Here is a 27,662-nt window from a genome sequence, read left to right on the forward strand (position 1 = left end):
TTGCATGTGTATACATCAATCAGGTAGTGTAATTAGTGTACTGCTTCACACTGACAGACCAAACTCACCGTGTAACGCACCGCACACGGCTGTTTGTGTAGTGACGGCCGTGCTTGATTGGTGCGCACCATGGCGAGAGTGCAGGCCATGGTAGTTTTCAAGCCCATATGGTCGCCGGGCTGAGGTAGCTCAATGACAGAACAACAGTGACTGTCCAGCTGATCGAATTTGGTCTGTCCACAATGAAGCAACGACCTTATTATCTTGGGTGTGCTCCCCCCCCCACTTTCCCGAGACACATATAGCCGTCAGTCATTGCTTCATTGTGATACGCAAGCCCCTTCACTGCGGCAAGGTACGAAGGGGAATGGACACATGTACATGCCTTTTGTTTAGTGGTTGCAGCTGCAGTGCAGCCAGAAAAATTAGGCAGGCATGTACACGCACCAGAAAAATTATTAGAGCAATTCAGGAAGCCGCCTGGAGTCTTGGACCCTGTTGGTGGTGGCGGACAAGGCAGTCAAGTGGCCTGCAGGCAGAGATGCTGTGTGGGGACCAACTTAGTCATGGGGCAGGCAGTCACACGGCGTGCAGGCAGAGATGCTGTATGTGGGGACTGACTTAGTCTTCAGGCGGGCAGTAGCCCCCTGGGATCCATGCCTTATTCATTTTGATAAAGTTGAGTTACTGAACACTGTTGTGACCTAGGCGACTTCTCTTCTCAGTGACAATGCCTCCAGCTGCGCTGAAGGTCCTTTCTGACAGGACGCCTGAGGCAGGGCAAGACAGAAGTTGGATGGAAAATTGTGACAGCTCTGGCCACAGGTCAAGCATGTGCACCCAGTAGTCCAGGGGTTCATTGCTGCTCACAGTGTCTACATCCACACTTAAGGCCAGGTAGTCGGCTACCTGCCAGTCGAGGCATTGGTGGAGGGTGGATCCGGAAGGGCTAAGGCGAGACTCACCATGAGATCGCTAGAGCGTCCTGTCCTTGCCTGCGTGGACATGGTAGGAGGAGGATTACTGACAATGGCACCTTTATTCCGTTGTGCTTTGACATCACTCTTAAACGCACTATAAAGCATAGTTGCCAGCTTGTTCTGCAAGTGCTGCATCCTTTCTGCCTTCTGGTGATTTGGAAACATCTCCACCACTTTGTGCCTATACCGAGGGTCTAGTAGCGTGGCCACCCACTACAGCTCATTCCCCTTGAGGTTTTTTTTATATGGGGGTCCCTCAACAGGCTGGACAGCATGAAAGACACCATCTGCACAAATTTGGATGCAGATGTACTATCCATCTCCTCTTGCTCTTCCTCAGTGATGTCAGGTAAGTTCTCCTCCTCCCCCCAGCCATGAACAATACCACGGGAAAGTTGAGCAGCACAAGCCCCCTGCGACACCTGCTGCGGTTGTTCTTCTGCATCCTCCTAAAAAACACTGTCACGGAATAGCCGTGAGAAGCGCAGGTGAATCTAGAGAATTCACAGTCGCTTTCCTGATCGCTCCCTGTCGGATCTGAGCAGTCGTGCAAGCGATCCGAAAATGACATTTTGTGTTATTTTAAATCCAGAGATCTGTTCCCCTGTGAGCCAGAGCAGTCCCCTCACCCCTCCGGAATGTCGCACGTGGCTGGACTCCCTGCAGGGCCCAGCTCATTCCCCCTACAGCAGATGTCCCCATGAAAAGGACCAGGAAACTGGCTCCACAGGGGGGGCCATTGAAAGCCAGCCGATCCGGCACCGAGCATGGGCCATAAGGAAAGCATGGGTGATATGATTTCCTGTCGGCATACGAAAACCGTATGTCGCACAGCTATAAAATTCATATCGTCTTGTCCGGTAAAATCTGGCCATCGTGCTGATATGAAATTCCTTGGGATAGACCGTCCGGTTATCGAGATATGAATCTTCTCAGGAGCCTGACCCGCTGGCTTAGCCGTGTCTGATGTCATATTAATCTGTATTTTCCAACAAGTCTGAAGCTGTTACCCCCCTAAATATAACGTGTATGGTTCAGGAGTTACAGCATTTCATAAGTTTAGCCCTAAAATCTCTCAGAGGGAATGAACTGTCATTGGTGATTTTAATAATTGTCTGTATATATTAATTATTTATATTGTGTGAATAAAAGACTTCCTCCAAGTCATTCACTGTTCCGCTACCCTGCTTATCAGCACACACAGAACTGATCCCGGGTCTCTGAAGATACGCTACCGTTTGTTTGTTGTTGGCTAGACAGAATATCGTGTGTTTAACCGTTTTATTCGCAGGACTAGTGAGTTAGTGGGCTCCACGGTCCCATGATAACCGCGGTGGTGGCAGTTTACTCTGAACCAGTGGGTGAAGTTGTAATCACCCGTGTCTCACAGGCTCCCTTCTGAGTTGTCTGCGGCTAATTCTTAACGGTTCCTGCGCATTGACTGCGACCAGAGTTCGCACGATCTGTGCGCTGGCACCGTTTAGAAGGCTAAGTGCGGTCAGCCACTAGGGCTCCTGTGACAGTGTTAGGCAGCGGTTGGGACCTGTGTTGTGCTGAAAGTATCTGCGATAGCGCTAGCGCTATCGAGAAACGAACTAATTCGTTGGTGTAGCTGGAAGGCAATATATTTTTTATATATACAGAGAGACTGTGTAGCCAGTACCCCTCCCCAAAAGTTTTATTTTATTTGGCATGGAAATGTCCGGGAATTACCAGAACATGTGCCTGGCGGACCTGCAAAATCTTTGCCAAGAGAGAGGCATTGATGTCGGCCGCAGGAAACAGGACCTGATAGCAGACTTGTCCAGATGGGATACCCAGCAACTGCAGGAGCCGGGAGTGTCCGCTGAGGTGGATACCAGCCCATCTGACAATCGAGGGGAACCAGAGGCTGAAGATCCTAGGCGTACAGAGGTTGAGCATCCTGCGGGCCCTGTTGCAACAGTTACGCCAGAGACTGTCAGTATGGACCCCAATCCCAGAGTTTCTGAAAGTACTCGCCTGGAACCGGCCAGTACTGGACTGTCCGTTTGTACTGATCCGCTAATGCAGCAGGCATTACAAAAGCTGATGGACACTGACCTGGACAAGTACCTGCAGTACATGCGTGAGGAGCGCCAATCTGCAGAAGCGCGGACAGAGCGCCAAATGCGGGAGGAACGGGAGCGGCAAGCTGCTGCTGCTGCTGCTGCTGAACGCCACGCGGAGAGGGATGCCGCTGAGCGAGAACGGGAGCGCCAACGACAGCATGAGCTAAACATGGCAAAAGTGCAACAGGCCAGCCGGAGTTCACCGCCCAGTCTCCCTGCTGAAGGAGCTGCACCACCCGTAAGTGCAAAATTTAAATTTGCTAATATTGAAAAAGACACAGACATTGACTTGTTTTTGCGGTCTTTTGAAAAAGCATGCCGTCAGTATCGTCTGTCCCAAGACCAGTGGGCCAGACATCTGACACCTTTGCTGCGCTACAAAGCGCTTGATGCCTTCGCAGAATTGCCTGCGGAGAAGGATAATGATTATGCTGCTATAAAAGACGCTATCATTACTAAGTACTAGCTGACGCCAGAAGCCTATCGGAAAAAGTTCAGGGCCTGGCAGAAAAAGCCTTCTGATTCGTACCGAGATGTGGCCAGCAGCTTGCTCACCACACTACGCCAGTGGACTCTAGGCCTCACCAAAGGGTCTTATGGCGTCCTGGAGGACTTGATAGTCCTCGAACAATTTCTGAACATTTGCCCTGCTGATGTAGGACAGTTTGTGTTAGAACGCAGGCCGGCTTCAGCCACTGTCGCTGCAGACCTTGCTGAGACTTTTGCAACTACCCGGGTGGCTGATACCCGCAGAACTGTCCCATCCAGCTGGAGAGGAGGTCAGTCCAATACCTCGGCAGACTCTCCTGCCCCTGTGAGCCGTCCGCCACAGAGGCCACCCAGCGCAGCTGCTGCACCCAGGCCTGCAGCGCCTGGAGAGGTCACCTGTCACTACTGCCGCCAGCCCGGACACATGAAATTCGACTGTCCGGAGCGGAGACAGACACCACCAGCACCTGGATCATCTGCATCACCTGTACCTCACCCACAGCAGAGGCAACCCGCCAGCGAACCACAGCCTGGATCATCAGATTTTGTCCTGTTTGCACGCGGAAAGGAAATCCGCGACCGAACCGACCAGCAGCAACTTGTTAGAGTGAACGGCAAAGTTGTCACCGGATTCCGAGACACCGGAGCTGACATCACGTTAGTTCACTCACACCTTGTGCCAAAGGAGAGCATCAGCTCCAGCCAATCCCTTGCCCTTACTGGAGTAGAGGGCACCCTTTTTCACATAGCCCACGCAAGAGTGAAGCTGGATTGGGGAGTAGGAGGAGTCCAAGAAAGGGTTGTTGGGGTTATGAAGGATCTCCCAGTCCCTGTGTTGCTAGGGACTGATTTGGGCAAGCTTGTGTCCTACTATGAACCTGCCACGACCGCCTTGTCGCTCACGGAAGGAGACGGACTCTCCACCCACCACCAGGTACTTTATACACTTGGGGGAGCACCAGGGGGAGGTGGGTTGAATGTGCCCAGTTCAAGGGTACCAGGTTCAATAGTGCCTGCTTCAAAGGCACCTGAGTTTGAGGTACAGACTGTCTGTTGTGACGATGCTGTAACTGTACCTGAGTTTACTGTACAACCTGTCTGTGATGAAAAACTGTCTATACCTGTCAATGTCATTACTGCATGCAATGATGATTTGAGGAATGTCCGTCTGTGCCATTCTGACCGTGTACCTGTGCTAGCAGTACCGCGCAACTGCACTGCTCAGAACCCGAGCTCAGAACAGGTGGAGGGGGTTACGGCCTCCTCCCCCTCCTCTGACCGCAGTGATGGGACCTTTCAGCCGCTGGCCTCGTGTGACATGAGCCAGTTGGCTGAAACTGACAGCGCCGTATTCTCAGCCGCACTACAAAGTGACCCAAGCCTGGAGGTGCTCAGGCAGCAAGCCGCTGAGCCCCTCGCAGATGGGGCCGCTTTCAAGGTGTACTGGGAAGGTGGGAGACTGTACAGTGAGTCTGTACAGCCCCCTACAGGTAGATCCCACGCGAATACCAAATGGCTTGTGGTCCCGAGTGCGTTCAGGGGACATGTGCTGAAATCCGCACATGGTAATCCTCTGACAGGGCACTCGGGTGTCCGCAAGACACTTGCCGGTATTCGGAAACAGTTTTATTGGCCCCGGATGAACGGGGATGTAGCAAACTACTGCAGAGCATGTGCCGTCTGTCAGGAGCTGGGAAGGTCCAGGGATTCCCGCGGATTTCCCTTAGGTCCACAGCCACTTAGCAGGGGAACCCTGCGTGGGCTGGCTGTTGACCTAACCAACCCACTGCATGTTGTCAGCAGTCCCGGCAGACACCACGTCCGACTGCAGTGGCGCAAACGCCCTGTCCAGAACGGTCCATGTCGGGTCAAACCTGAGGGTAGCAGACCGTGACCGGTCCAGGGGAACCGAGCCACAGGCTCCAATAGGTTTTCCCGCCGCACCGGCAACCCGAGACCTGTCAGCCAGGTTGGCCGACACCGAAACGCTGATGGGCTGTCCCGGTGTCAGGGGGAACTAGACCCAACAGTGCCAATGGCTGCTACGGCGGATGTCTTGCTGACAACCCCCGACACAGCGTCAGGAAAGGGAGGTGTCACGGAATAGCCGTGAGAAGCGCAGGTGAATCTAGAGAATTCACAGTCGCTTTCCTGATCGCTCCCTGTCGGATCTGAGCAGTCGTGCAAGCGATCCGAAAATGACATTTTGTGTTATTTTAAATCCAGAGATCTGTTTCCCTGTGAGCCAGAGCAGTCCCTTCACCCCTCCGGAATGTCGCACGTGGCTGGACTCCCTGCAGGGCCCAGCTCATTCCCCCTACAGCAGATGTCCCCATGAAAAGGACCAGGAAACTGGCTCCACAGGGGGGCAATAGAAAGCCAGCCGATCCGGCACCGAGCATGGGCCATAAGGAAAGCATGGGTGATATGATTTCCTGTCGGCATACGAAAACCGTATGTCGCACAGCTATAAAATTCATATCGTCTTGTCCGGTAAAATCTGGCCATCGTGCTGATATGAAATTCCTTGGGATAGACCGTCCGGTTATCGAGATATGAATCTTCTCAGGAGCCTGACCCGCTGGCTTAGCCGTGTCTGATGTCATATTAATCTGTATTTTCCAACAAGTCTGAAGCTGTTACCCCCCTAAATATAACGTGTATGGTTCAGGAGTTACAGCATTTCATAAGTTTAGCCCTAAAATCTCTCAGAGGGAATGAACTGTCATTGGTGGGTGACTCAGAGGGGCCGGCATTGCCACACCCCCAAACCAGCTTCATCAAAAGCACCTGGCCAGCAGGAGGGCATCAATTCCTCCCTTTACCATCTTCATGACACACGGCCACTATGAGGAACAAGTGGTGGCCATCTTGACAGAGCTGAAACAAAGGACATCCTCCATTTTGTTTGGATTTTAAATCTTGCTGAACTTTACTCTGAAACAAAGAACTCTAAGAACTTGAAACCGTTTTGCTTGAACTGATGATTTTCCCACAAAAAGGACATCTTTCCAGGAACTAAGTATTTTTCTCCCTTCTTTTATTTTTTATACTGGCTATTACCGTCTTAATAATTGTGATTTTAATAATTGTCTGTATATATTAATTATTTATATTGTGTGAATAAAAGACTTCCTCCAAGTCATTCACTGTTCCGCTACCCTGCTTATCAGCACACACAGAACTGATCCCGGGTCTCTGAAGATACGCTACCGTTTGTTTGTTGTTGGCTAGATAGAATATCGTGTGTTTAACCGTTTTATTCGCAGGACTAGTCAGTTAGTGGGCTCCACGGTCCCATGATAACCGCGGTGGTGGCAGTTTACTCTGAACCAGTGGGTGAAGTTGTAATCACCCGTGTCTCACAGGCTCCCTTCTGAGTTGTCTGCGGCTAATTCTTAACGGTTCCTGCGCATTGACTGCGACCAGAGTTCGCACGATCTGTGCGCTGGCACCGTTTAGAAGGCTAAGTGCGGTCAGCCACTAGGGCTCCTGTGACAAACACCTTCCTCATCTTCTGACTCCTCTTCCCTACACAACTCTTCCTCCTCCTCCTCCCCCCTCTATGCTGCCGCAGGTGTTGAGGAATCATCTGCTTCTGCTGAGAATTGATCCCACAACTCTTCCTCCTGTTCCTGTTCACGCTTCTCTACAGCTTGATTAGCTTGATTCACCACTCTACGCACAGCGCGCTCCAGGAAGAAAGCATATGAGATCAAGTTGTGGATGGCGCCTTCACTGCGACTTACCAGGTTTGTCACCTCCTTAAACGGCCACATGAGCCTGCAGGCATTTCGCATGAGTGTCCAGTACTTCGGCCAGAACATCCCCATCTCCCCAGAGCATGTCCTTTGACTATAGTTGCAGAGATACTATTTGACAGCTTTCTCCTGTTGTAGCAGGCGGTTGAACATCAGGAGCGTTGAATTCCAGCGAGTCGCAGTATCGCAAATCCAGCGTCTCACCGGCAAGTTGTTTCTCCGCTGAATATCGGCAAAGCGTGCCATGGCCATGTAAGACCGCCTGAAATGCCCACACACCTTCCTGGATTGCTTTAGAAAGTTCTGTAAGCCTGGGTACTTAGACACAAATCTCTGAATTATAAGATTTAGCACATGTGCCATGCAGGGTACATGTGTCAACTTTCTCAAATTCAAAGCCAAAATGAGATTGCTGCCGTTGTCACACACCACGTTGCCGATCTCCAGTTGGTGCGGGGTCAGCCACTGATCCACCTGTTTGTTCAGAGCAGTCAGGAGAGCTGCCCCAGTGTGACTCTCGGCTTTGAGGCAAGACATGTCCAAGATGGCGTGACACTGTCCTGCCTGGCATGCAGCATAGGCCCTGGGGAGCTGGGGCTGTGTAGCTGGAGAGGAGATCGCAGCACCAATAGAGTTGAACTGCCACTAAGCCAAGGAGGAGGAGGACGACAGCGAAGAGGATGTAGCAGGAGGAGTAGGAGGAGAAGGAGAGGAGATGGCAGGAGGCCTGCCTGCAAGCCGTGGAGGTGTCACAACTAGGTCTGCTGCACAGCCACATACTCCCTGCTTGCCAGCAGTCACCAGGTTGACCCAATGGGCTGTGTAAGTAATGTACCTGCCCTAACCGTGCTTGGCAGACCAGGCATCCGTGGTCAGATGGACCTTTGACCCAGCGCTGTGTGCCAGAGATGACATCACTTGCCTTTCAACTTCATGGTACAGTTTGGGTATCGCCTTTTTTGAGAAATAATTGCGGCCTGGTATCTTCCACTGCGGTGTCCCAATGGCCACAAATTTTCGGAAGGCCTCAGAGTCCACCAGCTGGTATGGTAACAGCTGGCAAGCTAACCGTTCCGCCAAGCCAGCTGTCAGACGCAGGGCAAGGGGTTGACTGGCAGACATTGGCTTCTTCCGCTCAAAGATTTCCCCCACGGACACCTGGCTGCTGCTGTGTGCAGAGGAGCAGGAACCGCTCAAGGTGAGAGGTGGAGTGGAGGAGGGTGGCTGTGATTGTGAAGGTGCAAGGGAGAAAGCGGCTGAAGATGATGTACCTGAAGGAGGAAGAGGAGAAGGAGGGTGGCTTTGCTTTTGTGTGCTGCTTTTCCTCAGGTGGTCTTCCCATTGCAGTTTGGGCCTTTTCTCTCTGTGCCTTCGTAAGGCAGTTGTCCCTACGGGAGTGTTGGCCTTTCCATGGCTCAATTTTTTTTTAAGTGAAAGGTATGCACTGACTTGACTTATTTATTATTTTATTATTATTATCTAGTATTTATATAGCGCCGACATCTTCCGCAGCGCTGTACAGAGTATATTGTCTTGTCACTTAACTGTCCCTCTAAGGAGCTCACAATCTAATCCCTACCATAGTCCTATGCCTATGTATGTATTGTGTAGTGTATGTATCGTAGTCTAGGGCCAATTTAGGGGGAAGCCAATTAACTTATCTGTATGTTTTGGGGATGTGGGAGGAAACCGGAATACCCGGAGGAAACCCACGCAGACATGGGGAGACCATACAAATTCCTTGCAGATGTTGACCTGGCTGGGATTTGAACCGGGGACCCAGCGTTGCAAGGCGAGAGCACTACCCACTATGCCACCATGCAATGTGCAGCTGTCACACAGGTGCAGTTAACAGGTATGCACGGACTGGTATATTACACAGCGTGCGGTCACACAGGTACTGTGAACAATTATGCAATGACTAGTATTACAAATGTGCAGCTGTCACACACACAAGTACCGTGAACCGGTGCAGTGACTGGTATATAACACTGCTTGCGGTCACGTAGGTAGGTAGGTACACTGAACAGGTAGGTATGCAGTGATTGGCATTACAAATTTGCAGCTGTCACACACACAGGTACCGTGAACAGGTGCAGCGACTGACTGGTATATAACACTGCGTGCGCTCACGTACATAGGTGCACTACTGAACAGGTATGCCGGGATTGGTATTAGAAATGTGCAGCTGTCACTCACACACCGGTAGTCACTGAATGTGCTGGGCCTGGCAGTGGCACAGTAGGAATTACCAAGGAGCCAAGGTCCAGCAGCTGCGACTGACTGACAGGGCTGTATATGCAACACAAGTGTCCGTGGGACACACACACAAAAAAATAAAAATAAAATAGATCACAAGAACAACATTAGCTCTCAAAAGAGCTGTTGAGGATGAGGAGTGCTTTTAAGCAATAAGTATCAGCAAGAAGGAGCAACCTAACAAGCCTAACACAGGAGCCTAACTAAGCTTTCACTATGTCAGCAGGTTCTCTCCCTTCTCGAATTACTACAGCCACACAAGTTAGTGAAAAGGCTGACGCTGCCTGCGTTTTATAAGGGGGGTGGTGGGGGGGGGGCTCCAGGAGGGAGTGTAGCCTGATTGGCTACCCTGTGTCTGCTGACTGGGATGTAGAGGGTCAAAGTTGACTCTAATGATGTAGTATAGGGGGCGGGTCGAACTCGCATATAGTTTGAGGTTCACTGCGAACGCGAACCACCGAAGTTTGCGTGAATCTGTTCGGTCGAAACGTTCGGGCCATCCCTAGCTCTGATAAGCTCTTTTGCATAGATAACAACTGGAGTTTCTTAAAGGATACCCGAGGTGACATGTGACATGATGAGATAGACATGGGTATGTACAGTGCCTAGCACACAAATAACTATGCTGTGTTCCTTTTTTCTTTCTCTGCCTGAAAGAGTTAAATATCAGGTATGTAAGTAGCTGACTCAGCCCGGACTCAGACAGGAAGTGACTACAGTGTTATCCTCACTGATAAGACATTCCAACTATAAAACACTTTCCTAGCAGAAAATGGCTTCTGAGAGCAGAAAAGAGATAAAAAGGGTCAGTAGTCCATCGATTTTAGCTCTGGCATACTTCAATGAATGTGTCATTGAGCAAAAACAATAAAACAGTTAAAACTTAAAAAGTAGATTTAAACATAAAATAAAATTGTGGAATATCTGAAAAAGTCATTTTTAGGAGAAGGAATATAGCTACAATCATTTATTTCATTAGTTTATTTTCACCTCGGGTGTCTATTAACTCTCCCTGTACTGGAAACAATATTAGATTCATATCTCTGCTGCTAACGTTTAATTACTTAGATGTACTACACATACAAATCAATCATTACACCATGGGCTTGATTCACAAAGCGGTGATAACTCAGTTATCACGCCTAAAAGACTTTAGGCGTGATAAGCGGTGCAAAGCTGAGTTATCACCGATTTGTGCTGCTCTTCGCGCGAAGCTCCCGCGCGCAAAGTTTTGCGCGCGTAGCGCACCGCGCTGCGCGCGCAAAGTCCCATAGGGCTCAATGGACGCTGCGCGCGAAGCACGGCACACTGCGCGCGCAGCGCGGTGCGCTACGCGCGCAAAACTTTGCGCGCGGGAGATCGCGCGAGTTTCTTCTTATCACGCCTAAACTGAGTTTAGGCGTGATAAAGGGCTTTTCACAGGCGTGCAAACACTTTGCACCGCTTTGTGAATCAAGCCCCATAAGTTTATTTTAGATTCACTTTAATCATAGGATCTATTCAGACATGTCAAAATGGCCATTCGATCTGGTGTCTGCTGCAGCAATAGAATGCTAAGTCCCAAGCTGCATGATTTTTCCAGAAGCAGGCCGGTTTTCATACATGTCATAAAAAGTCTATAGCATGTCCAATGCAACAGACACCGCTTAACTACTCTGAAACCAGCTTCACCAAGGCATATTTCCCCAATTTCCAAACTTGGATTGCAATGTACCGTAATTTTTTTTGGTCAGCTATTGTTAAACATGCAGTTCTTGGCTTGCACATATTATTCTTTTTTTTCCACCTTATATTGCCGTCCAGGATTTTATTTAAACAAAATATCTTGCTAAAGATGTTATATAGCTGTAGCAGCTTAAAGGGTACCTGAAGTGAAAATAAAAAGGAAATTGTATGCTTTGTAGTGGGAAGCCTCAGGATGGAACATTGGTAATTATTACTGATATTTTAGTATCGCTTAACTAACCCTATTCCAACTTGAAGCTTCCAACTATACTACTACTAAGACCCCCATCCTGGCTGCCACAAATCCACCAATACCAGCCCCACCTTTGCTGCTAATCTCACTCTCTGCTGATATCTGCACCCGGGGATGTAACTAAACCGAGATGTGCCCCCCTGCAGAGATCTGTTTTGCCCCTCTTACCACCCTTAGACTACATTATGGGTAAGGGTGGTTGGGCTGGGAGCGGGGAGGCGGGGGGCAGTGGCAAGTCATGTACATGCAGAGCGGCAGCGCAGCAGAGCACAATACATTACCTGCTTCCAGTGGCAATACAGGTCATCTCCAGCTCCTATTCAGTGTGCAAGTGCCGTGCAGCCAGGCAATAACCATGCGGCTTCTGTCTCTGTCACATGACATGGGGTGGAAGCCTCATAGTGATTGACGCTCCGCTGCACTGCTGCTCTGCATTAGATAGGTACAGGAAGGCTCCCCCAGCTCCTGAGCGCTTCTGCAATAGTGAAGGTCGCGGGTGCTGTTGTTATGCCCATGACTGCTCCACCTAATTATGATATTTATCTGGCACCTCCAGGACCCATAATTACTCACTGGGTAACTGTAGAGGCGCTACACCTGCTATTGCTGAAATTCTGTCTTGTCCCCATTTTTATTGCCTGATGAAGCGGGCTGGGCCTGCGAAACGCGTTGCACTGTTTTGGGGTACTAATGAATAAATGTGACTACCATTCAGACAGTCTTTCGTGTCTGCTTTATGGAGGTAAGTCCACCACTTCCTCCCAGCAAATTTTAAAGTTTTTATCCACTTTTATCCTGCTGGCGCCTCTGTTCTCCTACTGCTACACTGGGTAACTCTATATTCCCAATTAAGATTGCAGTCTATGCGGCACGCATTTTACCAGCACCCAAATTATCTGCTGTGGCACCTGGCTTTTATGCCCAGTGCACACCAAAAACCTCTAGCAGATCTGCAAAACACTAGAGGTTTTTGAAGATTTCAGAGCGATTCTAGGCATGTTTAGAGACGTTTTCTACACCTGCCTAGCATTTTTTAGAGCATATTTTGTGTAGCAGATTACAAATATTGTTACAGTTAAGCTGTTACTGAACAGGTTCTGTAACAAAAACTCCTGCAAAACTGCTCTGATCTGGCGTTTTTCAAAGAGGTTTTCCACTTTCCTATACTTTATGTCACGTAGCTGGAGATATGGAGACCGATGTGCTGAGGGCAGCAGCCCCTGCGGCTTATCAACCAAAGGCCCTGGGCTGGAAACAGGGAACTCTGGTTAACACGGGGAAGGAGTGCTCGCAGATCCAGTCGTTGAAGCAAGCAGGAACTGGAGACTCCCGCAGGACGGGTCTAGTACTGCAATGACCCGTACACCAGAGATGATGTTGCCACGCAGGTCCTGTAGAGGAACAGCAGAGATGCAGATCCTTGTACGGTCCGAGGTCGGTAACAGAGTGGGTAGTCAGACAGGCAGGGTTCGGCAACAGAGCGGGTTCTCAGACAGGCAAGGTTCGGCAACAGATCGGGTAGTCGTACAAAGCAGGGTTCGGCAACAGAGCGGGTTATCAGACAGGCCAAGGTCAGCATGGAGCAGGATCAGAAATCAGGCAGACAAAGTGTCACGTCACGGGAGCACACTTGCTGCAATACCACAGCACAGAGGTCTGGGCTCTCCAGGCTGAAATAGGCCGTTTGGCGCGCACGGTGCAGAGCATAATGCGTGCATGCGCAAACGCGAACGTGCGCATGCGCAAACACACGCGCAACATGAAGGCGATGCATATAACAGCTGTCTTTGCGCGCGCGTGCACAGAAATCATGCCAACGCCTTTCGGGTCCAACGCTTTCGCTGCGCAACGCAACGCGCGCTGGAGAGCACCGACAAACCATCCCGCAAGGAGGCCCGCCGAGACCCCCCAGGACGACTGCCAGCATCCGTGTGTGCCAGCCGCCTCACCTGGACAGGTAACTGACCGTGACACTTTAACATTGAGGCAGAAACGCCTCAGAAATCTCAAAAATGCTGCAGCCCCTGAGTCTGCGTTTGTGAAAAAAACAAACCACTCTGGTGTGCACCATCCCATTCACTTTCATTAGCCAAGCGTTTTTCCCCCTGCAAGCATTTTAAAAAATGTTTCAGAACCGCTCTGGTGTGCACCAGCCCTTAGATGGTTTGTAAAAAAAAAAAAGCTTGGTTGTTGGTTTTTTTTTACTCAAGTTTAATTCTATTGAATACAGCATATAGGGAATTGTCGGCAAATTCAAAGGCACAGTGAGTGCAATTGCACTTGCAGCACCAAAACCAGCAAAGGCAGAAGCCGATTACACTATCTTTTCTAACCTATAGAGAGACGTCAGTTTCACATAATAGTACAATTATGTGTTAGCAGGGGTAGCGTGTGCAGGCTGTCTTATGCCCCCTCCTAACCACTGCTATGTGACTTGGGAGTTACATTACCTGGAGGACGCACTAGGCTACCAAATGGGGGTGAGCAGTACTAGTAGGGTCCCAATCATTAACACCATTTGGGACCACCACCTGCAACTACACCTGGGGGATAGGGGTTGGGGTGGGGCAGCACAGGCAGTGACCCAAGTGCTCATCTGGGAAAACCACCCACAACTACTCACTAAGGAGACAGAAAGTTATGAACTAACTTATGAAAAAGAGTGGCATGGTAAGTGCTTGTTACAAAGCAGTACTTGGCTTTTAAAGAAATCCTGTGACTTTTAATAAAGTTAGATACTTACCTTGGTAGAGGGAAGCCTCTGCACATCGGTAAAAACAGTGCAGCTCTATGCTACTGTGCAGGCATGAGCCGTGCAGCCATGCTCTTATTCAAATGAGAGCATGAACCTATTCAACAAGCCCTTATCAAATAGGTTCAGAAGGTACTAGTGCTGGATCTGAGAAGGTTAGGATGGGGGTGGAGGGCACTGGATTAACTAGAGGATTCTCTCTACTGAGGTGAGTATCTTTCTTGATCACTTTTTTTCCCTACAGTTTCACTGTCTTATGACCGCGTCATGCTGATGGGCACGATCGCGGTGTCAGCCCCAGGACCGCCTAACGCCAATTGGCGTCAAGCCCTGGGGTGGGGTTATGCAGGAGATTGCACGCGCCGATCTGCGCGCATCTCCGCATGAATGACAGAGCTCCACTCCGGCATCAGCCGCCTATTTACTGTGTACAGCGCTGCGATCCACGGCAGTGCTTTACTGGGCATGGCCGTGTGACACGGCTTTCCCCCTGGGGGAGACAGGAGCAATCTGCTGTCATAGGCTGGCAGGCGGAGGGAGGGATAGGGAAATTATTACAAAAAATACATTTATTTATTTAAAAAGAACATTAAATATTTGTAAGAAATAAACAAACAATCCTGGGAGCGATCAGAGCCCACCAACAGAAAGCTCTGTTGTTGGGCAGAAAAGGGGGGGGGGGGGGGGTCACTTGTGTGCTGAGTTGTATGGCCCTGCAGTGGCCTTGATTGCAAAAAATAGCCTGGTCACTAGGGGGGTGTAAACCTACGGTCCTCAAGAGGGCAAATTGTCTGCTGGGAAAGCCTGTCAGCAAATTTAAAGGCCCAGTAAGTGCAATTGCACCTGCAGTACCAATCTCTTCTATCCTACAAAAAGACATCACATAATAATGCACATTATGCGTTGGCAGCGACGCCGCATGCAGATTGTCTCACCCCCCCCCCATAATTGCAGCTGACCTAAGGGGCATTTTGCATTATAAAAGTGACATTTATCTGTTAGTATGTAATACAATAATTGTATTTAATTTGCTTTCCTTCTTTCTTAGTCTGGAAGCAGTGTACCTTTGACTGGTGACATCTGTACAACCTATGTTTGCACGAAAGAGAATGATCGTTTTTACAGTTTTGTTTCACATCTCCTTTGTGAACATAACAGTGCAGAGGAATGCGGACTTGTAAGTTGAAAAGTTGACAAAATGTGAAATGTTGCTGCTTTGTTTATATTCAATGAAGTACATTACCCCATACAAAATGCTATGGATGTACGTGTGCTTCCACCTGGGGTGCACTTTATTTCTCGCTGTCCTAGCTATGGAATAATGCTCTGCATCTTGAAGATTCTCATGGCTTTGACTACAGCAAGTTTGAGAAGCACAAACACTCTGACTGCCCAGCAATAATGTTACAGCACAGTATGAAAATGTTCTGTCACTATGTGACACGCAGGAAGTCCCTGCTCAGCTACTGTGAATTGTCCCACGTGCTTCAACATAACAACTATAGGGTTCCATAGAGTAAGGGCTCGTTTCCGCTATGCAGCGCAGGAGCCGTGCATCATCCCAGCTCTGTGTTACACGTCACTCTCCCACTTGCGATCCCATTCATTATAATGAATGGGATACTGGGCGCAGTTGCCCCAAAATGCAGGCTACTATGCTCTGTGATTCAGTGGTGACTCGCAGCCCATGTATGCAGACATCAGAGAGTGCAGTCTATGCACTCTCTGATATCCCTGCGATCGCGTTTCCATAAGCACGGCTGAAAGCACGCATATGGAAACGAGCCCCTAAGAGAGATATTGGTCCATTGACACTAAAATATTATGTGCAACGTATGCGCAAGGCGCTTATTTCCACCTTGTGCGAGGGGAGGTGGGGTAAGCTAAGCCCATGCATATGGAGGTAAGGCCCAGGGTCAGTTATGGTGGAATCTGGCAGCAACCCTCTTAAACAAAGTTGAAAACAAAACACTTACCCTTGTAGAGATGCTTTCACTGCTACAACAGAAGGGTGGTTACTTTAATATTTCAAAAATATGTATGATCTTTGAGGGGAAAGCAGAGAGAGGTGGTGGAAGTGTAAACTCTGTATGTTATGTACATTTCTAAACATGATTATGGGGATTAAAATAAGTGTCAAAAGCAGATCAAAGACCTAGAGTCTAGTAGATTACTGCAGACTATTGTAGACTTACAGTAAAGTGGACCTGAACTCTTGCACAGAACAGTCAGAAAACATAGAGAAATGCACCCTGTATGTATTTAGAGAGTTTAGTCTGTCCAATATCCCGCCATCTGTGACTACTCACAAGTTGTAATTTGATCTCTCAGCTGTGTCTGCTGGCTGCCTTGCAGAGCAGCTAATTTGGATGTTAACCCTATGTCTGCTTCCATGAAAGCAGGAAGAAGACACACTGCAGATTTATTGCAGGATTTGTATCAGCTGTAACAAAGAAATATTTTTTCTTTAAAGATTATTATGCTGTTTCTTATCTTTTAGAGCAGAGAGGAGGTTCTGAGTTCAGGTCCGCTTTAAGCTCCTTTGTGAACCTAAACTCATGAAAGCTAAAATTGAAGAAAAAGAAAAGGTGAATTCGTTACCTTGAACCCTCCATACTGCCTTATACAGAAACAACTTAAGGCCTGGCAAGTCCCCACTATATCTAGGAGGAAAGTCATTGCCAGTCCTGGATCTGCCTCATCACAAATACCTCCAAGCACAGAATTCTGCACTGATGCATAGGCAGTGGTGCTCATCCAATATTCGGGTATCCGAACTACCCAGATAATCCGAACTTTTTCCACTATCCGAACTTTGAATAGCATTCCGGATATCTATGTAAATCCGAATAGCACTATCCGAGCAAACTCGGATTTTCATGTGAAAATCCGAAATCCGGTCGGATAGTCAGTTAGGATATCCGAGCAGAAGCAAAAAATCTTTTGTGAGTGATTTTTCCCCCCCCCCTCCCGTGGCTTACCTGCGCGCTACGATTTTGTGTAAAGCGCTTTTCTAAGTGTTTTTTCAGAGAGATTTGTTTTTTCACTTCCTGACACAAGTCAGGAAGTGAACTCTTTGACCTGGAAAATAATAAATACAATGGGCTTGATTCACTAAAGCAGTTATCACGCACTCTGCCGCTCGGAAAAAGTTTACACGCAAACAGCATTAGTTCACGTGATAAGCAAATGATATCACGCAATCATGTGCGCTTTTCACGTGAAACGTGCACATAATCGCGCGCAAACGTTCGTTTATTGGGCTTGATTCACTAAACCGTGATAGGACAAATATCACACCTTATCAAAAGTTATCACAGGTTATCAAGTTATCACATGTTGGGCTTGATTCACTGCATGCGTTTACTTGCACAATCGCAAATTTTTGCCCATGGTTGTGTGAATTCACAATTGCGAGTAAAAATTTGCGCTAGTGCGCCCGTGATTTGCGTGTAAACTTTTGCGAGCAGCAGAGCGCGTGATAACTGCTGTGATAGCAGTTATCACGCTTTAGTGAATCAAGCTCTATGTATATATTCTTAAAAGCGCGAGCGCATTCACCGTACAAAGCGATTTTTTGAGTGTTTTGCGTTTTTTCCTACACCTTCCATTGTAGTAAAATTGCCCTAAAAATGGTACAGGCACCGGTTTGCTGATTGGATCGGAAACAAACCACTCAGATGTGAACACTCTCATAGGGAATCATCGGGCAATTTTTAAAGGGGTTCTTTCGCGAAAAAAGTAGGCAGTTAAAAGATGTGACAGATGACAGGTTTTGGGCCAGTCCATCTTTTTAAGGGGGATTCTCAGGGCTTTCTTTGTTTTCAACAGCATTTCCTAAACAACAGTTGCAAAATCTAACTGGCATAATAGTGTGCAAGTGATTAGTGAGGCCGGCTGGTATCTTGCTATTTTGGCAGTTCAGAATCAGAATCAGAATCAGAATCACTTTATTTCGCCAAGTACAGCAAGAGCTGTAATCGGAATTACTTGTGGTACACATGGCAAAGGCATAATTGGTATAATACAAGACAGACACACAACACATTTCAAAGGCATAATTGGTATAATACAAGACAGACACACAACACAATAATAAGGAAGTAGGTAGTGGCCTCTAGTCCATTTGATGGGCCCAGGCCGGCAGCGGCGGGGGCCGGCTGACAACCAGCTAGAGTACGCTGGTATGCGGGCCAGGTAGGGGGAGACTGGAGTTCAGAAGCCGAACAGCTTGGGGGAAGAAGGTGTTCATCCGCCTGGTGGTTTTGGATGGTATAGCCCTATAGCGACGGCCCAACGGGAGGAGCTTGAAGTAGTGGCTGCCTGGGTGAGCGGGGTCCCGGGAGATCATGGTGGCCCTCCTCCTCATCCTGGCGGAGTGGAGGAGATCGAGAGGTGGAAGAGGGGATCCGATGATCTTCTCCGCGTCCGTTATGACTCTCTGCAGTTTGTGTTTGTCGCTGGCCGTTGCCCCAGCATACCAGACAATGACTGAGGAGCAGAGGATGGATTCTATGGTGGAAGTATAGAAACTGGTCAGCAGCTCCCTGGGCAAAGCAGTTAAACTGCTGTTCAGGAAATGCTGTTGAAAACAAAGAAAGCCCTGAGAATCCCCCTTAAAAAGATGGACTGGCTCAAAACCTGTCATCTGTCACATTTTTTAACTGCCTACTTTTTTCGCGAAAGAACCCCTTTAAACTAGCAGGCATTTTTAAAAAATGCTTAAAGAGACACTGAAGCGAGACTAAATCTCGCTTCAGGTCTTATATAAAGCAGGGGCACGTGTGCCCCTGCTAAAACGCCGCTATCCGGCGGCTTAACGGGGGTCCCTTCACCCCCAACCCACCCCCTGCAAAAGTTTGTTTGTAAAATGGTCGCTGGTAATCTTCTTCCTGAAGGCAGGGCTAACGGCTGCAGCACTGCCTCCCAGCGCGTCTATCAGACGCGCATCGCCGCCTCTCCCCCGCCCCTCTCAGTGAAGGAAGACTGAGAGGGGCGGGGGAGAGGCGGAGATACGCGTCTGACAGACGCGCATGGGGCAGGGCTGCGGCGGTTGGCCCTGCCCCAACCAGGAAGCGCTCCCCCGCTGCACGGAGGGGGTTTGGGGGGACAGGGACCCCCGTTAAGCCGCGCTATAGCGGCGTTTTAGCAGGGGCACGCATGCCCCTGCTAGCTATGAGGTCTGAAGCGAGATCTATTCTCGCTTCAGACTCTCTTTAACGCCCTAGGTGTGAACAAGCCCTTTCAGGTGGTAACAGAGACCTTGGGCTCAGAGGAATTATTTTCACTAAAAGCTTACATGCAAAGTGACAGCTAATGCTGCTTTATTGTGCAAAAGGTGGATCAGCGCAACACCAGGCCGCCTCCGAATGGCCTCCATCAGAGATGCGCTGAGCCCCCCCAGGAACTACAAACGCACCTTGAACCCAAACAGAAGCTCTGCATATACACCAAAAGCATGGCTGTTAAGTGGGAGCAGCTGACCAAAAACGAATTACATTTGTACATAGCAAGGAAATGAGCAGCGCTACTTAAAAACAGACTAGTGCCCACCTGCAAAAGAGTGCAAGCCCCACTTGTGGGGTCGAATACACACCGAGCATACACATGACCTGTCTACCACTAGAGGATGATGTTGGTTTCCATTAACAGCTTGCATGCAACCTATTAAGTACTCGTCCCTCCCACTGCGAAGAAGTCAATCCTCCATGGGAGGGGCCTAACACTAACTAAATCCTAACCTATGTATATGCATAGCCTGGGTGCGGCTAATCAAATAAAATCGAAAATTGAAAATTGCGCAAAAGTTGGATCAGCGCAACACCAGGCCGCCTCTGAATGGCCTCCATCAGAGATGCGCTAAGCCCCCCCAGGAGCTACAAACGCACCTTGAACCCAAACAGAAGCTCTGCATATACACCAAAAGCATGGCTGTTAAGTGGGAGCAGCTGACCAAAAACGAATTACATTTGTACATAGCAAGGAAATGAGCAGCGCTACTTAAAAACAGACTAGTGCCCACCTGCAAAAGAGTGCAAGCCCCACTTGTGGGGTCAAATACACACCGAGCATACACATGACCTGTCTACCACTAGAGGAGGATGTTGGTTTCCATTAACAGCTTGCATGCAACCTATTAAGTACTCGTCCCTCCCACTGCGAAGAAGTCAATCCTCCATGGGAGGGGCCTAACACTAACTAAATCCTAACCTATGTATATGCATAGCCTGGGTGCGGCTAATCAAATAAAATCGAAAATTGAAAATTGCGCAAAAGGTGGATCAGCGCAACACCAGGCCGCCTCCGAATGGCCTCCATCAGAGATGCGCTGAGCCCCCCCAGGAACTACAAACGCACCTTGAACCCAAACAGAAGCTCTGCATTTACACCAAAAGCATGGCTGTTAAGTGGGAGCAGCTGACCAAAAACGAATTACATTTGTACATAGCAAGGAAATGAGCAGCGCTACTTAAAAACAGACTAGTGCCCACCTGCAAAAGAGTGCAAGCCCCACTTGTGGGGTCGAATACACACCGAGCATAAAGCTGTTAATGGAAACCAACATCCTCCTCTAGTGGTAGACAGGTCATGTGTATGCTCGGTGTGTATTCGACCCCACAAGTGGGGCTTGCACTCTTTTGCAGGTGGGCACTAGTCTGTTTTTAAGTAGCGCTGCTCATTTCCTTGCTATGTACAAATGTAATTCGTTTTTGGTCAGCTGCTCCCACTTAACAACCATGCTTTTGGTGTATATGCAGAGCTTCTGTTTGGGTTCAAGGTGCGTTTGTAGCTCCTGGGGGGGCTCAGCGCATCTCTGATGGAGGCCATTCGGAGGCGGCCTGGTGTTGCGCTGATCCACCTTTTGCGCAATTTTCAATTTTCGATTTTATTTGATTAGCCGCACCCAGGCTATGCATATACATAGGTTAGGATTTAGTTAGTGTTAGGCCCCTCCCATGGAGGATTGACTTCTTCGCAGTGGGAGGGACGAGTACTTAATAGGTTGCATGCAAGCTGTTAATGGAAACCAACATCCTCCTCTAGTGGTAGACAGGTCATGTGTATGCTCAGTGTGTATTCGACCCCACAAGTGGGGCTTGCACTCTTTTGCAGGTGGGCACTAGTCTGTTTTTAAGTAGCGCTGCTCATTTCCTTGCTATGTACAAATGCTGCTTTATTGTTTTCCATGCTAGTTTTAACAAGTAGCTTAAATATTTTATGTGTAATTTTGACTGTCTAATTTTCAAGGATGCAGAAAGGTAGTAATGTAATGTCTACCAAATGCACAATTTTAATTGTTCTCCTTACAGGGTCAAGAATATGTGAAAGATCCTGGTCTGTGTTGTGGATTGTGTGTACAAAAAGAATGTGTTTTCACAGAGAAAAATGGAGACCACATACGTGTTGCAGTAAGTGGACAGTTAATTTGTTTTCATTGGTTTTAAAAGCCTTTATTGCACTTTACAAAGCATATAGTTAACAGCTTGGTACCTGCAACATCGGGTTTTGATCATATCAGGATACAGTAAAATGCAGTAGAAATATCCTTAGGTAGTAATAACATTTATGACAAGGAAGAGAACAATCAAATGATACTGAGGTTCTATGTTGTGGTAGGCTAGAATTCAGCTAATATCTGATATACAGGGCCATTGAATTTGTGATTAATTTTCTTAAGAAAGGTTCTCATCTCATTAAATTGGTTTAATTAGTTCTAAGTTTCCTTTATATGTGATCCAGGACTGCCAGACGTTTATGAAAGTGTGGAATTTGATCTGTTACTGTAACTTTAATTATTTCATTTACAATGTTGATAGTTTGTACGATTTGGGGAGGAACTTAAAATGATAGGAAACTCAAAATTTTTATTTTTTCTTTAAAACAGTGAACACAGTAAAAAAAAAAAAAATATATATATAAAAACAATAATACTGGTCTAATGTCACTCTGAGGCATATTTACACTTCACTGTAGTTAATTTATAAGATTTCCAGTTCCTGGATAAATTATCAAATTGTCTTGTAATTAAGTAATTACTGTACAAACAAAGTACAGAACCTTCTCTGCTTCTGCTATCTCCCCCCCCCCCCCCCCTCTAGTGACAGCAAAATGTTTTCTGTATTGTTTTTTCAGCATGCTATTAGGTGAACCCTATCTGATAATATTAGTAAGTAGAGGTTTGAGTATTAACTAGGCAATTTTACAGTGAAAATTCACAAACCGAGAATTTGCTTTGAGCCCCATTGACTTTAATAGAAAAGGTGGTCACTGTAGGGATACCACGGTCACCTGTATGACAAGGAGAGTCCAGGAGCCAAATTGTGCAGTATTGTGCGGTATTAGATGTTAGATTGTAGTATAAGAGTATTTATACTCACAAAGGTGGGTTGCAATCACTGCAACCCACCATATATCGCCAATGGGGAGATAACCATCCCCACTCGGTATTCCAGGTCCTACTGGAGCTGGATGGTCGCACTCTTGGTTGATCCTTCTTGGTTGTAGATAACACCACACCCGGAAGGTGAACCTCCAATGGAATTGCTGTGGCCACTGACAGATAAACAGATTTTTTAATATGTACTCTAATTTGTTTTTTTAGGAAGGAGAGTCTGCTAAATCCAGCGTTGATAGCTGTGTAACCTACAACTGCAAGATGTCAGCAGGAACTCTCACACCAACTGAAGTTCAGGAGAGCTGCCAATATGAGACTCAGAATGATTGTGGAGCTGTAAGTTATTATTGTGTCTTAATATAGAACTACTGCATGCTGTACAAATGATAATGTATACGTATACAAACACGTATATGTAAACAAATGATGATAATAACATAATAATATACTGAGAACTGGAAGTTTCTTTGGTAAGTTCTTTTCTTTAAGCAACCATTCATACTTCATGTATTGCCATGCTTTACTTGTTGGCAACACAGCTGGAAATAAGAAATCTTCAACATTATAAACTTTGTTTGCACATTGGAATATCGTGTGGCACTGCCATGCCGGTATGGTCTGTGCCTGCGCAGTATGCCTGGTAACATCAGCGGGAGCGAGGACACGGCAATGCAGGCGCAGTGGTTTTCAGATGTTAAAGTCTGAAATTCCAAAAGTGAACCGGAGGCAGGGTCGGAGCATCGGTGACTGGCTGCACGGGCACAGGATGTCTGCAGTGGACCATTAGAAGCCCCGGGTAAGCTCAACTCATTTTCCCCCGACCCCCCTCCCCCCCCCCTACAGTTTTTTTTTTTTTAAAAGCTTTTGAGCAAGACAGATCCTCTCCTCTATAGGCATATAGTCGAATACTTTCTTATGGCTTTCCCCTTATGTCAGCAGAGAATTGTTTAGCATTGCACATTTAAAAATCATCTTCTCTGTTGAAGTACCACAAGGATCAGTAAACATTGCTCCTATGGTCTTGGCCATCTTATTAGCTCTTTAAGCTTCCAAAATAATCAATATGCAGATGATTCCCAAATCTGTCTCTCTGGTTCTGATCTTTCTGTTTTAACTTCTCACAACCCTGACTGTCTCATTGGTATCACTTCCTGCAAACATGTACGCGTTGCACCACTAACACGTAAAAATGTATGTGTTAATGTCCGCGATAGCTTCATGCACCAGCGGGAATGCGTGCAAATGTATGCGTGGCGGCCCGCTGACCCCGAGGTCGGTCACAAACAAAACTAGCTCTCGGCGGGGGACCGGAGCAGCAGCGAGTGACTACGAGGGCGCAGGATGGCTGCATGGGGCTGGCAATAATACCAGGTATAATATTTGATTTGGGTTCACATTTGTGTTAGCAGTCAGGATTTTCCGGACCGGATCCGGAACGTATACTGTGCAAACGGAACGGACGTTTGGCAATCCAATGATAGTCTATGGATGCGTACATACTCGTCCGTTCCACGCGGACCGGATCTGGACTCCAGACACTTTTCCAACTTGCTCTATTTTTCACGTACGTCGGATCCGGCCGCCGCACCCCGGGACGGATCCTGACTGCACCATCCGCACAGCTGAAACCAATGAGAAACGGAAAGGAGGCAACACACTGGCTATAAAATGTGGACGTTCTACCCAATTCCTATGCGTTTTCTATGGTCATAGCGGCCATTTTGGATGGTAACACATGGGCCCAGCGTTTGAGGAGTGGAGCAGCAGTGACTTGTGGCTGGAGATATTTGGCAGCATGTCGGACGAAGAGGTGAGGCCCTACACACCTGAGGACCTGATTCTACAGGTGCAGCAGCTACCTGCCTGGTGCACCCACCATCTCCTGCGAGGAGCACGCCTTCTTCCCACATAGTAATAGTTAAAAATCAAAAAGTAGACAATTCCCAGGTAAAATGAGTATCCATGGTCCAAACTGCAGTCTCTATATCCAAGGATGGTCTCTACATGTCAGGCTGTCTCCAACAATGACCCCAGGGCTTCTGCAGACCTCCCAGACCCCAAGAATTTATATAGTCTGTATCTCTTTAAAAAACAGATCCGGATATCAACTGAATCACTTACTGATGAAAAAACGGATGTAAACGGAACGGATCCGGACCGGATCCGGAGTGCAACCGTACGCATCCAGTCCGGATGCGCACGGAACGGATCCGGACATCTGTTCCGTTTTTTGCAAAAAACCCAAGTGTGAACGGGGCCTTAACCACCTCCTGTTCACTCCAGCTAAGGACAAAACAAACTCTCACAGCTCTGTTCCTACCTGGCGCAGGCGGCAACTACAATGCTAGTATATGTCCTCATTAATTCCCAATTAGAGAACTGCAACACTCCCCTTTTTAATCTACCACTACCAGTGATCAACTCATCCATCTTCTGTTTGTTTGTTTTTTTATGCTTTTTAGATGCTGCTCTTCTCTGTCAGTCTTCCAACTCGCTGCCCATCCAACAAAGGATACAGTTCATGTTTCTAACGTGTGCGTACCTACAAACTCCCTCCCTATCTGATTTTTCCATTCATCGCTGTACTCATTTCTAGAGACCACCCTGAGCATGATCTATCTTCTGGTATTGATCTCCTCTCAGTCTTCCTTCTGTAGTCACCTCTTTCCACTTCCGAATTCAAGATTTCTCGTGAATCTCTTGCCTCATCTGAAATGCCCTCCTTAAATCTATGTGACACTTTCCAATAGGGATGAGCAGGCAAACAGTTTGATCGCATGAAGAGTTGGACAATTTACGCTTACTGAATTTTCCGGGAAATAGGCACTTATTTCACTTTAAAATTCGCTTTCCACATATTTGAGAATTCGCTGGCAGATTTTGCAACACTGCATCGATGTCAATGGCGCCGACTTAAGAGGTTGATGGCAGAGCCCCCATATATGAATGTATCATCAAATTTGAGAATAGTGGGAATCATGAACACCCTGCAGTTTTTGAGAAGATTGATTTTATAGATGCATTATCTGTCATTTAACCACATATCTCAAAAATGTTTCGTAAAAAATGTGCAGACCACCCAAAGTTGTAGGAAAATCTTGTGAGACTGCCAGAGGCATCCTCGCTAATCCCTACTCTCAAATCTTCACATGCAACCAGCCAAAAAGTTCACTTTATAAAGGAAGTATGCCCAGGGCCGGTCCTGCACTTTCTGCTGCCTGAGGCAACGATCGTAAAGCCCCCCCCCCCCAATATTTCTACATAACATTACATCACCCACACAACCGACCGTGTCCGTGAAGGAAAGCCTGATTAACGCAGCAACCGGGGATTGGGTCTCCCTCCGGGTCTGGCGGCGGCGAAGGGCGGGCATCCGCATCCAGCATGCATCCTGCACTGGCAGGGGACAGACGGCTGAGGTCTGCGGCGGGCATGCTCCATCTCGGATCTGAGGGATCTCGCACTGGGCCAGTGAGCGGCGGCCGGCGGCAGCCAGCCAGCCTCATCATCATCATCGTCACGGTCACGTCGGCGGCGCTCGCCGCTCAGTGACTGACCGTGAGAATCAGCCGCAGCCAGGGCAGCAGAGCGGGCGGCAGCCACTGCCATCGAATCAGCAGGCTTAGGCACTAGGCAGCGTCACCAGCGTGCAGCCTTGGAGGAGATAGGAGAGGCCGCAGAGCTCGGAGTCGTCGGACTCGGAGGCCGGCGGCAACATATGGGTGGTACGTGCAGGTGGCAGCAGAACTGGCGGGCGGGCAGTCCCGGCGGTGCACAGCCTAATGGGGGGCGGCGGGGCGGGTGACTCAGCCAGAACACAGACAGTCTGGGCGGACTTGGTCTCGGCGGAGGGAGGGTCAGTCACTCACAGTGTGTGCAGGCACGAGGTCGGAGGCACGGTCGTGCACCACACAGGAGCAGCCGGACTTCACTGCAGAGTCTGCACTGCAGCCTACACTCTCTCTCTCGTCTACGCAGTCACTTCATCTGGTGCCGCCCCTCCACTTCCTGCCGCCTAAGGAACCCGCCTCATGGGCGGGCCGGCCCTGAGCATGCCATCTGACCTTTTAGATAGTTACTGAACCATCATTGCTTCCAATGCACACAGTTCTATCTTCTATCCAGCTTACTCTCCACACCACCCTCACCAACACCAATTACTTTGGTTGGACTCCTTTATCGTCTTATACTGTAAGTCTTTTACTTTATCTTGGTAGACCTGTATGTATTTGCCGGCTGTCTCATCTCGTTATATTTTATACAAGGTGGGTTATTCAACGAAATAATCAGTTCACCTGTTTTTAAAGCATTCTATTTGTACAGTGGGAAAGAATGTGTCGGCACAACATAATTAATTAGATAATATAATAATAATAATAATAATAATATAATTATTCATAATAATTATTCATAAGAATAATTATGAAAAAAGATTTTTCAAAAGCTAACGGATACTTAATTATGATATGTTCTTTCCAGGGCCAGACATATGAACCACCTCCTGCTGGCCAGTGCTGTGGAAAGTGTGTCAAGACAGCGTGTGCATTTAGATTGCCAAATGGAACCATGCTAATTGTAAATGTAGGTTAACTCGACTTTCACTTTATAGTAAATGTACATGTGACCATTATGCATCAGATACTATCATTATGTGGTTTTACTTAAAATTCCCAATGAAGGTAAAAAAAAATGTACATGGTTCTTAAATTGTCTGGGCAGCCTTTACAATTATTCTAGCACAAATCATGAGGTACCTATTAGTTCTACCTCTGATAGCACCATATGTTCTCCTTATCAGGGTATACAGTGATGGGGAAGACACTATTAACTTTGGGACAAGGATGCTTTGCAAGCAGGGAGAGGATTTGTTATTTCCCTATATCCCCCTTCTTTGCAATTCACATTAAAGTACTCATGACCCCGACCTTGGCCCCTATATTTTATATATCGCTTTGCTA

The 27,662-nt window shown here is 47.9% G+C and overlaps 1 protein-coding gene across 1 annotated transcript in view; it reads left to right on the forward strand.

Annotated features, from left to right (window-relative positions):
• The window catches only part of LOC137537853 (mucin-2-like), a 508,651-nt gene that overhangs the window by 346,607 nt on the left and 134,382 nt on the right, over positions 1-27,662 (forward strand). Inside the window, exons 37-40 of the mRNA XM_068259804.1 lie at positions 15,358-15,486; positions 21,620-21,718; positions 22,912-23,040; positions 27,184-27,285. Of these exons, the coding sequence (XP_068115905.1) occupies positions 15,358-15,486; positions 21,620-21,718; positions 22,912-23,040; positions 27,184-27,285 (459 nt within the window). The remainder of the gene's footprint in view (positions 1-15,357; positions 15,487-21,619; positions 21,719-22,911; positions 23,041-27,183; positions 27,286-27,662) is intronic.

The sequence above is a fragment of the Hyperolius riggenbachi genome, chromosome 11 (assembly GCF_040937935.1).
Source record: "Hyperolius riggenbachi isolate aHypRig1 chromosome 11, aHypRig1.pri, whole genome shotgun sequence".
NCBI lineage: Eukaryota > Metazoa > Chordata > Amphibia > Anura > Hyperoliidae > Hyperolius > Hyperolius riggenbachi.